Here is a 13,985-nt window from a genome sequence, read left to right as displayed (position 1 = left end):
TGCTTATATGTGCATATTTGTAATAAGGGTATTGTATTTTTTTTTTTTTGAGCAGAGGGGAGAAGAGATAGAAAAAATAAAGTTTTGTTCATTGAAAAATTAAAAGCCTGTATATAGCTCCTCAAACATTCTTAATATGTGACTATGAAGCACCCAATGCACCCAACTTACAGGAGGGGCCATATTTTAACTTAGTGCTTATATACTGAAATTTTGCCTTGCCATCAATCGGGTTCTATTAGTTCAGAGTCCAATATAATCCTTCCATTATATCATTTAGAGCAAGGCTGGCCCCTGATGGTAACTGGAGTTAGAAGCTAGAACTTGTTCTGGTTGAAAATCCCTACTAGTTATGGTGACATTTGGCCATGTGTTTTATAAAATATTCCTGTCTTCTCTTCCTGGCCCTTCATGGTGAAGAGAAACTTGTGAAAGGAATGAAGCAGGGCAAGGCTGGACATTGATGGGACTGCTAGACCAAGATGAAGCTACTGAGATTCAACATGTTTGTGTTTGGGACTCTCTACCTGTCCTGGGGCCTCATGGTTGAACATTATGAAACAGCCACCTTACCCCTTGCCTATTGCTCTCCTTCTGAGGAGAAATCTGACATAGGAGAGGATTATGGGAAAGCTGGCCCCTCATGGTACTACCAGAGTTAGGGGAAGCTAGAGTATCTCATTGTGTCACACACCCCTCACACTTTTGATAAAACAATCAACATATCCCTACTGGTTCTGGGCACACATGGCCATTCAACATATATACACACATATCCATAGACACATGTAGATACAGATGTATAAAATATCTCTATCTTTCCTTCCAGGGCACCCTCTTCTGAGGATAACTGTTGTTATTATTCACACTTCATTCTCAAAGAGTACCAGTGGCATTGGGGGATGATGTCTTCACTTGCAAGTCAACTGGATTTAAGTGAGGCAGAGATGTGTAAAGTCATCAGCCTCACTCTCTCCTCCAGAGTCATCAGGGTATTGGGGTACGTAAAAGTGTATACAAACATGGAGGAAGGGATGGGGGGAGTGAGCATGAGCATCGGATGAAATGGAAAAAGGATGAGTGGATACACAAACATAGCTTGCTGTAGAAATATAGCAAAACAACAAAAAAAATCAGGTTTTATATAGAGAGGGAGGAGTAGGGGTGGGGTGAGGATTAAGGAGGATAATGTTAAGGAGAAAATAGTCCCAAGCAAAACAAACTTCTTGATCCTGAAGGGTGGACTAAAGAGGGGTGAAAGAAAAACAAAGAACTAGAATCTAAAGGGGCATCTAAAATGGTCTCAAAACAATTGAGTAATGTCCAAACAAATTGTGGAATATGGATGTAATGGATTATTACATAAGAAGTTATAAAAGAGAAGATTTTATAGAACCTTAGGCAGTATGAACTGACACAGAGAAGAGTAAAACAACAACTTATGCAAGGGCAGAAACATTAGGAAGGAAAAACAACTTTCACTTAAGAATTCTGATCAATGCAGTGTCCAATTAACCCCCTCCTGACAGTTGATGGACACAACGTATAGAGACAAATTTTTTAATGTGGCCAGTGTGAGAAATGCTTTTTTTCTCATGGTTTTTAATTGGGGGAGAGGGGGTTTGGAAGTTTAGTAATAGTGCCTTTCTAAAGATTCTACTCTGTTATGGAAATGCTTCAATTTCATACATTTAAAATAAAATAAAAATTTCAAAAATGATACTCCCAAACAATCATCATAACATTTTTTAAAAATGCACAGTTCATAAGGAACTTATATCATTTAAAAAGCAAGTGGTATGAAATGGTCATGATTTCATGCAGAATCTTCTGTGATTTGCTGTGTGTATCTTCACGAAATTCTAATCATTTTGACCCACATTTGCTGTCACATCTTTACTGAGCCTGCAAGCACTGTACAGGTAAGTAGACATGATAGGTCATAGTTCAGGCCAAAATTTCCTAACCTGAGTAAACGTTTTCACTTTTCCAAAAACCTTCATAGGATAACCTCTTCAAAGGAAGCTTTGTTTTCCAGAGTTCCAAATCTTTCACTGGACATACATTTTTATTAGACTTATCTTTAATTTAAATATTAGAGGCAATTTGGCAAAATGTGAAGGATGAATGTGTTTTAAACTGCTTTTCTTTCTCGGCTCTTCAGCTTTTTCCTCTCCCTTGCTAGTCCTACTCCCATTTTCTAAATTCACTGCAGTTTCTTCAGACTACTATCATTTATAGCATACAATAAGTCAGTACTAAGTTGGGTCTGTCTTGGACCCCAGACAAGGAGGTTTAGTTACTGGGAAGTCCTATTAAAGCTTCTTTGTCTTGAATGTAATCCAACTAGTCAAAACCAACGACTAACCTGAGCATTAACCTGGAAGACAGAAAAGATGCAACCTGTTCTTTCCTCTACCCCTGAGTCACTTGGCAGGTGATAAGATGCCACTTTCAGGCCTCCAGATCTTCAAAGCAAAATCAACCCAAAAATTCTTTTGAGGACAAATGTGTCATTTCTAGAGTACTTCACGTGCCTTGGTCTTGAGCCATGATGGTTTAATGGCCAAATGATTAAGGACTATTTGTCTTTAGGGTCATGCCAGGTACTGTGCATGTGTGTACAGTGTGTATGTAGTACAACAAAAGCATACAGTTCCAGGGATTAGGAGCGTATGAGAGGTGGCTTTTGATTTTTCATTTCAAATTTTAAGAGATTTTCTTTTCTTTTTTTAGGCCTATGACTTTAGCAGCACAGGGCAGATCAAAAACTGTTTGCAATTTATAGCCATAATTTGCTGGTGGCACTGAGAGGATCCAAGCGATTCGCTCAAGGTCATGGTAATACGTAGGACCTGAAGCTCTGGTCAAGATGGGAGGCCAGGTTGTGCCACTTTGTATAGCAATTAAGCCCCTACTGTGTGTCTTGGATTATGCTGCTAGCTTACAAAAGTAACAAAATAAACAAGTCTCCCCCCTCAAAGAACTTGAGTCTTATCCACAGAGACACACACACGTAGATATATGCAAAATAAATAAAAAGTCATGGGGGGAAGGCACTAACAAATAGGGAAATGTTAAAAAGTCACAAAGGAGGCGGCACTTGAGCTGATCTGCTTCCTTGGCTCTTCAGCTTTTGTTTCTTCCCTATTTTTTTTTCTAAGTTCACTAGAACTTCCTTAGAGAACTCTACTTTATAGAGTAGAATAGACCTTCGTCCTTTTTTCTGAAACCTTGTTTTTTTGTGTTTGGAGACTATTTTTATTACTTTTCATAGGGAATGGAACAGCTGAGCTAGATGACCCCAATGGGTGCTTTATCCAACAGCGTTACGCTTCAAGGGCATTTTTCTGCCGCAATCTGAACCCTTGCAGATCTCTGGCACATGACAACTTTAGTTGGGACCCCTGCCTGAAGATGGGCTTTTAGGGAAGTGACAACTGGTTAGCACAAGCCCAGTACACACACATCCAGACCCATGGAAACTCTTTGTTGCGAAAACACTCCTCAGATGACATGGCAGTAGGGGATATGCTCTCTCAATCCAGCTTCCCTCTAGAGAGAGCCTTCAGTCCTGTGGGCATTTTTCACACAAGTTATCTGTGGTTGAAGAAAATAAAACTCTACCATTTGACAGAAAAACACTATCACTGTGAAAGCAGCTCTCAATTTGGCACCATCCTTTGAATAAGCCCTAGTATTCATCAGGATACAAAAACCTGGGGTGCTTCCCACAGGCCTTATCTGACTCATTAAGGGTCCTTGGGGGAAGGGACAAAGTTTGTTTTAAAGTGAATTCCCAGAAATGTAACTTGTAGGTACTTTCTCGTGATGTGAAGGTGGACACCGCTCTTTAGTCATTTACATTTCCCTGCATGTACCTCTAGCAACATCAGTGCATGAGCAGAATTTCTATCATGAACCTAGAACATTCAAAGCCTACTCCCCAGACATGGATACAGGGATATGAGGGAGAAAACTGTATGGCCATGCATGCAATTCTGCCAAGATTTCATGGGAATGCTCCCCATTCAGGATAGGCCCAAATCCGCTTCCCCTTCACACACTGGCTTTTGGGCCATGGTTTACACTTACTCCTAACCTTGGCACCAACATATGGAGCATTACAATTTAAGGTAATAACTGGCTTACAGAGAAAATGAATCTTGCTTACAATATAATCAAATAGCAATTTTCTTCATAGAGATTCTTCTGAAATATCCAGCTGTTTCATAGGCTTAAGGGCTCTTTTAAGAAAAAGAACTATGTAAATATGAGCAAATCTGATTGTTACACCATAACAAGCAATTTAATCTGTCATCTCCAAACTATTAGCAAAAGCTGTATTCAGCATCTGTATCAATCAACAAATATTTATTAAACTAATAAAAAACTAACATATAACTACATTATTATGCATTATACATATTGGTTCTCCAAAAAATTAAAACTATAATCTGATTCTTTTCAGATTAAAAAAAAGGTGCAAAGAAATGATAAAAGCTGGAAAAACTATATGGAGGCTCTGTGATGGAAGGGTGGGGTAGGGAAGGAGCTTTATTTTATTTTTAAAAGACTGATGTGCTTTTTTCCCCTAGAGTTCAGTAAATCCCAAATTTTCATAAACAGCAAAGATTTAGAGGCTATAATTCAGAATTTATTGAATGCCTAAGTGCAAAGCACCGTGCTATAAAGTTTTAATTGCCTCTCCCTGCTGAGAGCTTAAAAAAAAAAAACTTTTTTACATAACAGGTAAACACATGCACCCATACACAACATATACACATATAACTGCTCACACCAAACAACCTCTATAAAAATGGAGACAATTAAGGCAATGATTACAATCTTCAGGTAACTCCTCTGCACAAGATTAGAGGAAAATTTCATCTGTTCTTTGTAGCAAGTGTAGGCATGACACATTATATATCACAGTTAAAGATAGGTATTCACATTTGGAAAACATGATCAAAGATTGTAATCCAATTTGTTAATCAAAGAGTTCTAAAAGTTGAAGGAGCTAAACAGAGAAAGTAAAAATGTCATTTCTTCCTTTAAAGGAAATCGGAACCTTTCTCCTTATAACTACTATAATTTCTTAAAACAAATTTAAACGGTGGCCAGAGCTCAAAGTCCCACCACAGCCTAGGCAGACTATCACTGCATCACTCTATGGGCCAGGGAGGAACTGAATTGCTTCTCTCCTCTAGGGCAGAATGTTTACCCACTTTGGTGTTTCCTCCTTCTTGTGTTTAATCCAGCTAGGGTTCAGCAGAGTGACTGGACTGAGTGAAGCTTTAGCTGTGGGTCCTCCTGTGTATATTTTTTACTGAAATCTTCATGACTTTTATAAAAGAGAGTAGACAAATTAGCATCTTGAGAGTAGCAGGGTGTAGTATAGTGGGAAGGATATTACAACATTAAGAGTCAGATCACTGGATTGATTCAAACACCAGCTTTCCTATCTGTGATCTTGGGCAAATCATTTAAGCTCTGGGTTTCAAGTGTCCTTGTCTGTAAAATGGGAATATATATGAGCCTAACTTGAAAGAAATCCAACTCTGTACTTATAATTCCTACAAAACACACTGAACCAACTTACTTTTGCATACCCTCACATTTACGGTAGTAATAATGATCTCTTAATACTTTAGAGAGCAATTTAAGATTTGCAAAGCACCATGTTACCTCACTTGACCCTCACAACTGAGAGAGATGCTACCATCATTTTCATGGCCCTACTGGCTGTGCTCCTGACTTACTCTGGACTTCAAAATCATGTTCCCCCTTACTGCTGGTTCCTCCTGGAACTCTACTTAGTTCCTGGGCCTCTTGGCCTGGGAAGTTTAATACCCCACCCCTGCGGCCTGGTATATCCTTCTCTCTCTTCTTGTTGGTAAGTTCCTTGGACAGTCTCCACTTCGTGAAGGGGTCCAGGCTTAGCTTGCCTTCATTTCCCTTCCAGCCTAATTCCTGATGCTTTCTCTGGACTTAAAAACCAAAACCTGCTCCCCTTCCCCGACTTCCTATTTTAGCTTCTTTTCTTCTTTCCTTCCATTTTATAGGTATAGGGAAAGGCTCACAGAGGTTAAGGAAATTGCATACTCAGTGAAAAGATCGGAGACTGGATTTGAACTCAATAAAGTGTCCCTGACTCCAAGATCTGTGCTCTATAAATTGCCACCTGAGTAGCTGAAGTAGTGAGAGATGAAGACAATCCAAAGTTGGGGAAAGTTATCAGGATTCCACATATTCCCTTTATTCAAACATCAAAATTTATTTCCTTAGACATTATTAGAAACACAGGACAATTTTTAGAATACAACTCCTATATATTTTACCTAATTTGGATTTTAAAAACCACTAAATTCTAGCTCGACAATGATTATTAGTCTAAAAATTTTCCTTTTCATTCTGAGACCAAGCTGAGGAGAGGCCTAGAAGCTATGACATGAGGACTGGATGAACTGGGGACATTTAGCCTGGAGAAGATGTGCTCAGTGCCTGTGTGTAATGAGAGATAGTTGCTGTTTTCATTTATTTAAAGGGGAAGAAGGAAGAAGAATCAGACTCATTCTGCTTGAGCCCAGAGGACACACTAGCATTACAGACAAACTTTACAAAGAGATATTATGAGAATTTCAGCTCAACATGAAGAATATTTTCTTGACAATTAAACTGTCCAAAAGTTTTTATAAAGTCTGTCCCATGGAGAATGTCCCACGCAACACTAATACAAAAAAACTGCGTACCATGTAAAACAGGCAGTACTCTGCATTGTCCAGTTTTGTGTGCCCATGTGTCCCAAGGTGTTGTCTAAAGGCCTCTCCAAAAAGCAGCTCAGGAAATTCATTTAGACTGGCTCTCTGCACTCCATTCATCTCAGTGTCCCAGTCAGGTAGCACACCAAGCGCCACAGCTGGCGCTACAGACTGACCAGGAACTTCAATAACCACACCGATTTTTACAACTTAGTCACAAAAAGATCAAAGCAGCAAGCCTTGTAGTAGTCCATAATGTCATACTTCATAAATATTTTTCCACTGAGATGTCTATGTATTCCATCTAACTCATCGACGCAGCCTCAGAAAAAACGCATGTTTACACTCTTTACTCTCTAAGGGATAATATTTGTCATAAAAGTCCAAGACATATTCTTCAGTCTTGAATCCAAATTTTTGGTACAGAAGCATAGCAGAGTTGCTTGCTGAGACGTGAAGGGTTACGTCCTTGCCCATGCAGGTCTGCCAAAAGATGGGGGAAAAAATAACATGAAAAAGCCTCTAGGGAAAATGAGTAGGTTAAGAAACTCTTTCAAGTGTAGGTACTTAAGTAGCTGCAAAACGTGAGAAATCAGAGCCCTGAAACTGAGACATTACAACACATAGCAACAGCTGGAAGCAGAATGGAATGCTGCTGCTTATGCAAACATTCACAGGACTCAGGCACCCTGCAGGGTTTGGGCTGAGTTGATTTATTTTCCCTGTAAGGAGAGATCAGGAGTAATATAGTCAACTTTACAATCTAATTTACAATTCAATTACATTTAATTATTTTCAGAACACACCAATATCAAATACTTGTGAATAGCTTGAAGGAAAAAAAAAATGAGATCTGTTTTTATAACTGAGTGCTCTCTTGCCAAAATAATAATAAAAATAATAACAATAAAATTACCTGATAAAATTAGTTACCCAGAGCCACCCACGAGCAAGGGACTCCATGGACAGAACACATACCCAGACACACCAGTAAGCGGCTGACAAACAGCCTCCATGGAGAAACAGAAAAGAGCCAAGTCTGGGTTCAAATCAGCCTCTGTCCATGCCTCACTTTCCCCAAGAACAAAATGAGGCTGCCCCTTAGCAAGTGACTCTCAGGGGTCATTCTGAAGACAAAGATAAGGGATTCACCATGTTCCATCCAACCTTCTGAAGAAGGGCCAGCTAGTATGACTACTCAAGCCTGCTGTGTTCTTTAAAAATCTGTGTTAAAAATCACACAAAGAGCAGATAAGGAATTGCTAAAGTCCTGGAAAATTTACACTGTTTGTCTCCACTTGGTAGAAATGGGTTAATTTCAAAAACATTGAATAATTAGAGGCAGCTGGTAGTGCCAGAGTGCACAGAGTACTGGGTCTTGAGTCAGGAAGCGTTCAAATCTAGCCTCAGAACTTGACTAGCTGGGTGACCTGACAAGTGACTTCACCAGTCTGCCTCAGTTTCCTTGACTATGAACTAAGAGATAATAGTACCTACTTCAGACAGTTATTGTGAGGATCAAATGAGACATTTGTAAAAGTGCTTACAGCATGAGGCCTGGCACATGGTAAACACTTAAAATGCTTTTCTCCTTCCTTATAATTATTACATCTACATGAAAAAGTAAGCTCTTTGATCAATTAAAGTTTAAAAATAAGGCCAAAGTCATAAAAATTAAAAAAAAAAAGATTCCCTCTTTCATGTGTAGTGTGCTCTCAAAAAGTATAACCAGCAGACTGAACATACTCCTAGAGATCTGACTGATGGTGCCCAAAGTCTACACTTAACAACTTCTCTCTTAGGTTAGCTGACACTAACCTGATCAACCTCCAGGTTTTTCTGCTTAACGAACTACATTTTATTTCAACAAACAAAACATCATGGAACATCCCATAACCCGAATCAGTCCCATAGCTACTTGTGAAGCTAAGCTAGAGAAGAACATCTGTGTATTAAATTATAAATGGAAAAAAAAATCTAAGCTTCTGACCATCATAAAATACTGGGCACCTCATATAATAAAGAATTATAATACATAGTCCCTGTCCTCCAAAGGGACCATGGGGAAGAGGACAAATATGTAAAAGATAATAACAAAAACAAAACAACGAGGTGTTGTGGTGAATACTTGGTTGCCTGAAGCAGAAAGAGGTTAAGGGGGCTTGCCCAACTGTCAAAAGGCTAATTATAAACCAGAGGGAACTTTGTAGATCCCATACTGCTCTAAATTATGAGGTTAGTCAAGTCATTTATAAAATCCTCACTAAGTGCTAGGCACTAGTGCTGGGGCTGCCTACAAATAAAGGCAGAAAACAATCCCTGTCTGAAGGAATATACCTTCTGATTGGGAGAAAACATGTAATAACTAGACACATACAATATATTTACATAAGAGATAAAAGGTAATATGCAAAGGGGAAAACACCTGGGAAGACTTTGAAAGGCCTCCTGTACAAAGTGGGAACTAAGCTCTGTCTTGAAGGAAACGGGGACACTAAGAGATAGAGATGCAAGAGAAGAACATTCCAGGGATAAGGGTCAGATGTAAGTTATATAGATAATAAATGTTAGAGAAATACTAAGAAGATCACTGTTCAGACAGGAAGGCTTTCAGGAACTGCTAACATCTGGAAACTCTGGATCTAGTTCCTGAACTGGAAAAACAGCATTTCATCAGTTCTAGTCTCCTGAAAAAGTCTATTTAACTTGAAATCCCTAGAGACATTAAAAATGGAGAATTTATGGGAAAATTCCAGAAAAAAAATCTCTTACACAGAAAACAACAACCCATCCAATTCAATGGGAGTATATAAATAGTATGAATTTTTCTGCATGGGGAATGCAAACTATGTTTTATGGCTAAAATACAGCCCACTCTATTAATAATGTACTGGGGCCAGGAAGACCTGGATTCAAGTGCCCCCATGTCACATACATGCTAACTAGGTAATCCTCAGCAAGTCACTTTAACCTCTCAAAGTCCCCAAACAACTCTCTTAAGACTGTTTGATTTTTTTTTTTTTTAAAATTAAAAGGGTCATCCTTTGATTAACTTCTTAAAGAGGCCCATTCACTGAATGGGCACTACCTCACTCAAAGTGAAAACCTGAAGAGGTCTTAGCCTAAAATAGCCATGGTCTCCTACTGTATCCTGGGTCATCTCCAGCCATCCTGATGAATATCTGGCCACTGGACCCAAAAGGCTCCAGAGAAGAAAGTGAGGCTGGTGACCTTGCACGGCCTTCCCTCCCTCAACTCGTAGTCAACTGCAAGTCTTGTCATCATTTCCTTGATGTCATGGTCTTCTTAGGGAACAAAGAACAAACAGCAGCTGTACCTGCCTACATGTGTGCTCTCCTTTAATTAGGATATAAGCTCCTTGGAGCAGGTACTGGCTTGTTTTTCTATTTTTACTTAACTCTAGCACACTAGGTACAGTATTTGGGCACATTAATATAATTGCTTAATACCTTTTCATTCCATTTTATTATGAACAGGGATAAATTACCTGAATAAGATGATAAATCATAAAAGTTGCAATTCCTGCTCTCCTCCATTCAGGATGAACAAATAGGAATGATATATAAGCTTCATTATACTTCACATCAGGAACCATGAAGCCAAAGGCAATAATGACTTTCTTATATAGAACAACAACACTGAAATCTGGATACTGAAGGCATTCTGACAAGTCAATACCTAAAGACAAAAAACAAATGGAACTTAAGATATGGCAAATAAGAGTAAATCTTATATCAAGTATTCATAATACAATAACTTGGAAATTAATGAAAAACCCATACTTACATGCTAAAAACACATGTTCATGTAAGAAAATGATGTAATATTCAAAACATAAAAATTACCTCTAGAGACTTTAATGAATTCTGTGAAAACAGAAAGAATAAAGTACTCTAAAGCCAAACTGAACAAAAAAAAAGTGTTAGAGTTAGAAGGGACTTTAGGAATATTCTAATCTGATCTCCTCATTTTAGGGAAGAGAAAACTGAGGCCCAGAGAGGTGAAATCATTTGCCCAAGGTTACAAAGTCACAGAGCTGGAACTAGAACCAAAGTCTGAGTTTCAGCCAACCATATGCTTAACTTAAGGGAGTTCTGAATCATGTCATATTTTACAGGAGTGAGAGTGGTAGACCAATTTCTCTCCTCCTTATTAATTAGTTCACATTTCAGTTGTCACCTCTGTAAAGATGACTCCCAAATCTCTCTCTCTCTCTATATATACTGCCCTAATGTTGCCTGTGGTTTCCTCCTATTATTTCTAGATGCCAGCTATTCATTTCTACTTAGATATCCTGCTGGTCCCTCAAATTCAAATGCAGAAAACTTGAGAATTTACTGGGTCCACCCATCCCCCCAATTCTTTCCTCCCCAAACTTGTCTACTAAAGGTACTACCATCCCCTTCAAATTACCCAACTCTGAAATCTTGGAGTCTTTACTCATCTTCCACATCTGATCAGCTGTGCTCAAAAATTATGCCCTTTTTACAATACCTATCTCTTTCATTTCCTTTTCTTCATTCACAATGCCACTGCTCTAGCCCTGGAAGACTATTATTACAGGCCCCCTTTCTGTGTATTTCCCCCTTTGCCAATCTATACTTTACATTACCGGGACAATAATCTCCCCAAATGTCCAAGTCATTCTTCTACTTGCTGAGAAATCTTCTGTGGTTTCCTACTGTCTCTAAGAGAAATTGCAAACTTTTAAAAATCCAGTCAGTCATCAATATTTATTATGTTGTTAGTGCATTTGAGGCATTATTCCTAGTCCTGGGGATGTAAAGAAAGGAAAAAGCATAGGCTCTGCCCTAAGGAAGCTCATATTCTAATGAGGGAGATAACATGGAAGCAATTATATATGAAACACATAGTTCTGTGTGTACAAATACACACATCTCTGTACATATGCATACATATATGTATAAGACAAACACTGGGCAAATAGGAAGCAAACTCAGAGGGATGGGACTTAGGGAGGGGGAAAGAATAGGAAAACCTCTAGTACAAGGTAGGATTTGGGTTGAATCTTGAAGGAAAGTCAGGGGAAGACAAGAAACAGAACTGCAGGCATGGGAGGGGGGCAGCCAATGAAAATGCAGGATGGAGAGATGATGTGTAGTATGCAAGGAACATCAAAGGGGACAGTGTCACTGGAGGGAGCACACTGCAAAATTGGGAAGTCAAGAAACATCAAAGTTATGAAGGTCTTTAAAAGCCAAACAGACAATTTTAAATTTTATCTTGAAAGTAATAGGGAGCAACTGGAATTTATCAAGTAGAGGGTTGGCATGGTCAGAACTCCACCCTACTCTGGCAGACAAGGGGAAGCATTGGTGTGAGGAGAGACCTGAAGCAGGAAGACTAATCAGAAGGCAACAGCAACAGTCCCTGCTGGAGGTGATGAAAGCCTATCCTAGGGAGGTGGTGACGTGAATAGAGAAGATGTATACAGGAGCTATACAAGAGTAGAAAGAGCAATAGACTGGACAGAGGGAATAAGTTCAGGTGAAGAGTAGAGAATTACACCTAGACTGGGAGCTTGGAAACTTGAGAGGGCAGGAGGGTGATAGTGCCACTGACAGAAACAGGAAAGTTCATGGCAGAGGTTCATGGAGGAGGAGTATAAAACAGTCAGTCAATAAACATTTATTAAGCACTATTATGTGACAGGTATTGTGCTAAGTGGTAAGTATAGAAAAAGACAGTTCTTGCCTTCAGTAAGCTCACAGTCTAATGGGGGAGAGAACAAACATGTTCAAACAATAGGAAATAATTAATAGAGGGAAATTAAAGATTAAATGAAGAGGGAAGGCTTACTATAGAAAATGGGATTTTAGTTCAGAATTAAAACTGGGAATAAGAGAAGGCAGAATTGAGGAAGGAGAGCATTCCAGGCAAAGGAGACAACTGGAAAAAATGCCTAGAGTCAAGAAATGGAGTGTTGTGTTTGTGGAACACATGATATATCCAAGAAGATGGAAGAGTATAAGGCATACGAGACAAAAAGGGATGAAGGGGGTAGGTTATAAAGGGCTTTGAATGCAAAACAGAACATTTTGTATTTGATACTGGAGGCAATAGGAAGCCACTGGAGTTTACAGAGTAAGGGAATGAGATGGTCAGACCTTTGCTTTAGGAAAATCACTTTATAGAATGAATAGAAGGTGGACTAGAGTGGGGAGAGACTTGAGGAAGGGAGACCCACCAGCAGGTTATTGGGATAATCAAGTAGTGAGGAAATGAGGGTCTGTGCCAGAATGGTGGCAGTGTAAGAGGAAAAAATATGGCTTGTTACAGACATCCTGGGTTTAAGATAACCACAGGTGAGGACAAAGGCTAGGGCTGGACAAATAGATCTGAGAAAAACGTTGGGTCCTCTACAAGCTAACTAACCTATCCTTCTAGCATAATCTCACTATCTCTCATTGTAATGAATTCTACACTCTAGCTGAAATGAACTTGATGTACCACCTCCAACCTCTGTTCATCAGTACGCTCTGTCCTCCAAGCCTGGAAAGGACTTCTTATGTCCCATGTTTTAGAATCCTGAGATGTGGCATGGTAGAGTGGAAAGATCTGACTTCAAAACGTGGTTCTGCCAAATCATGAGCAAGGCAACTAACCTATCAATCAATCAAATGCTTAATATGTGCCAGGCACTGTGCTAAATGCCGGAGAAATAAACAATTAGTCCCTTCCCTTGAGAATCTTACAGTTTAACTGGAGACACCTGCCCAAGCCTCAGTTTTTCATATTTAAATGGGTATAACATTGCTTATATCAGTTCTAGAGAACCAACTCTCTATGTATCCTTGTTTTCCTTAGCTGACAGTTTCTCTCCCTCTTCAAATATTCCTGGAGTACTTTGTATTTCTTCTTTGCCCTCATCACTCCTTATCTTGCTTTGAAATGATCCCTGATTATGTGTTCTAGTAACTGCTAAAGATCAGTCAAATCACTAAGCATCATTTGGGACGCAGCAGGATTAGTGGAAAAAATGCTAGATTTGGAGGCAAAAGAACCAGGTCCCAGCCCCAGCTCTGGGCTCACTACCTATGTGACCTCGGGCAAGTCCCTTACCCTGTCTGGGCCTCAGTGTCCTCATCTGTAAAGAGGGTTGCACTAGATGACATCTAAAGGTCCCTTCCAGTTCTACATCTATGGTCCTATGAGGTAGAAAACAAACAAATGTCACAACTG

At 39.3% G+C, this 13,985-nt stretch overlaps 1 protein-coding gene across 2 annotated transcripts in view; it reads right to left on the bottom strand.

Annotated features, from left to right (window-relative positions):
* Positions 1–4,635: 4,635 nt before the first annotated feature.
* KAT14 (lysine acetyltransferase 14) overlaps positions 4,636–13,985 on the bottom strand; it is a 32,678-nt gene continuing 23,328 nt past the window's right edge. Inside the window, exons 9-10 of one of the 2 annotated variants that reach the window (XM_072634532.1) lie at positions 10,270–10,460; positions 4,636–7,244 (exon numbers count right to left, since the gene is read on the bottom strand). In XM_072634532.1, coding sequence (XP_072490633.1) covers positions 7,071–7,244; positions 10,270–10,460 — 365 coding nt within the window. In that variant the 3' untranslated portion in view covers positions 4,636–7,070. Of the gene's footprint in view, positions 7,245–10,269; positions 10,461–10,568; positions 10,649–13,985 lie in introns of those variants that run through there. The other variant, XM_072634533.1, reaches the window with a different exon arrangement.

The sequence above is a fragment of the Notamacropus eugenii genome, chromosome 1, assembly GCF_028372415.1.
Source record: "Notamacropus eugenii isolate mMacEug1 chromosome 1, mMacEug1.pri_v2, whole genome shotgun sequence".
Taxonomy (NCBI): Eukaryota; Metazoa; Chordata; class Mammalia; order Diprotodontia; family Macropodidae; genus Notamacropus; species Notamacropus eugenii.
This window is presented reverse-complemented; position numbering and strand designations above follow the sequence as displayed.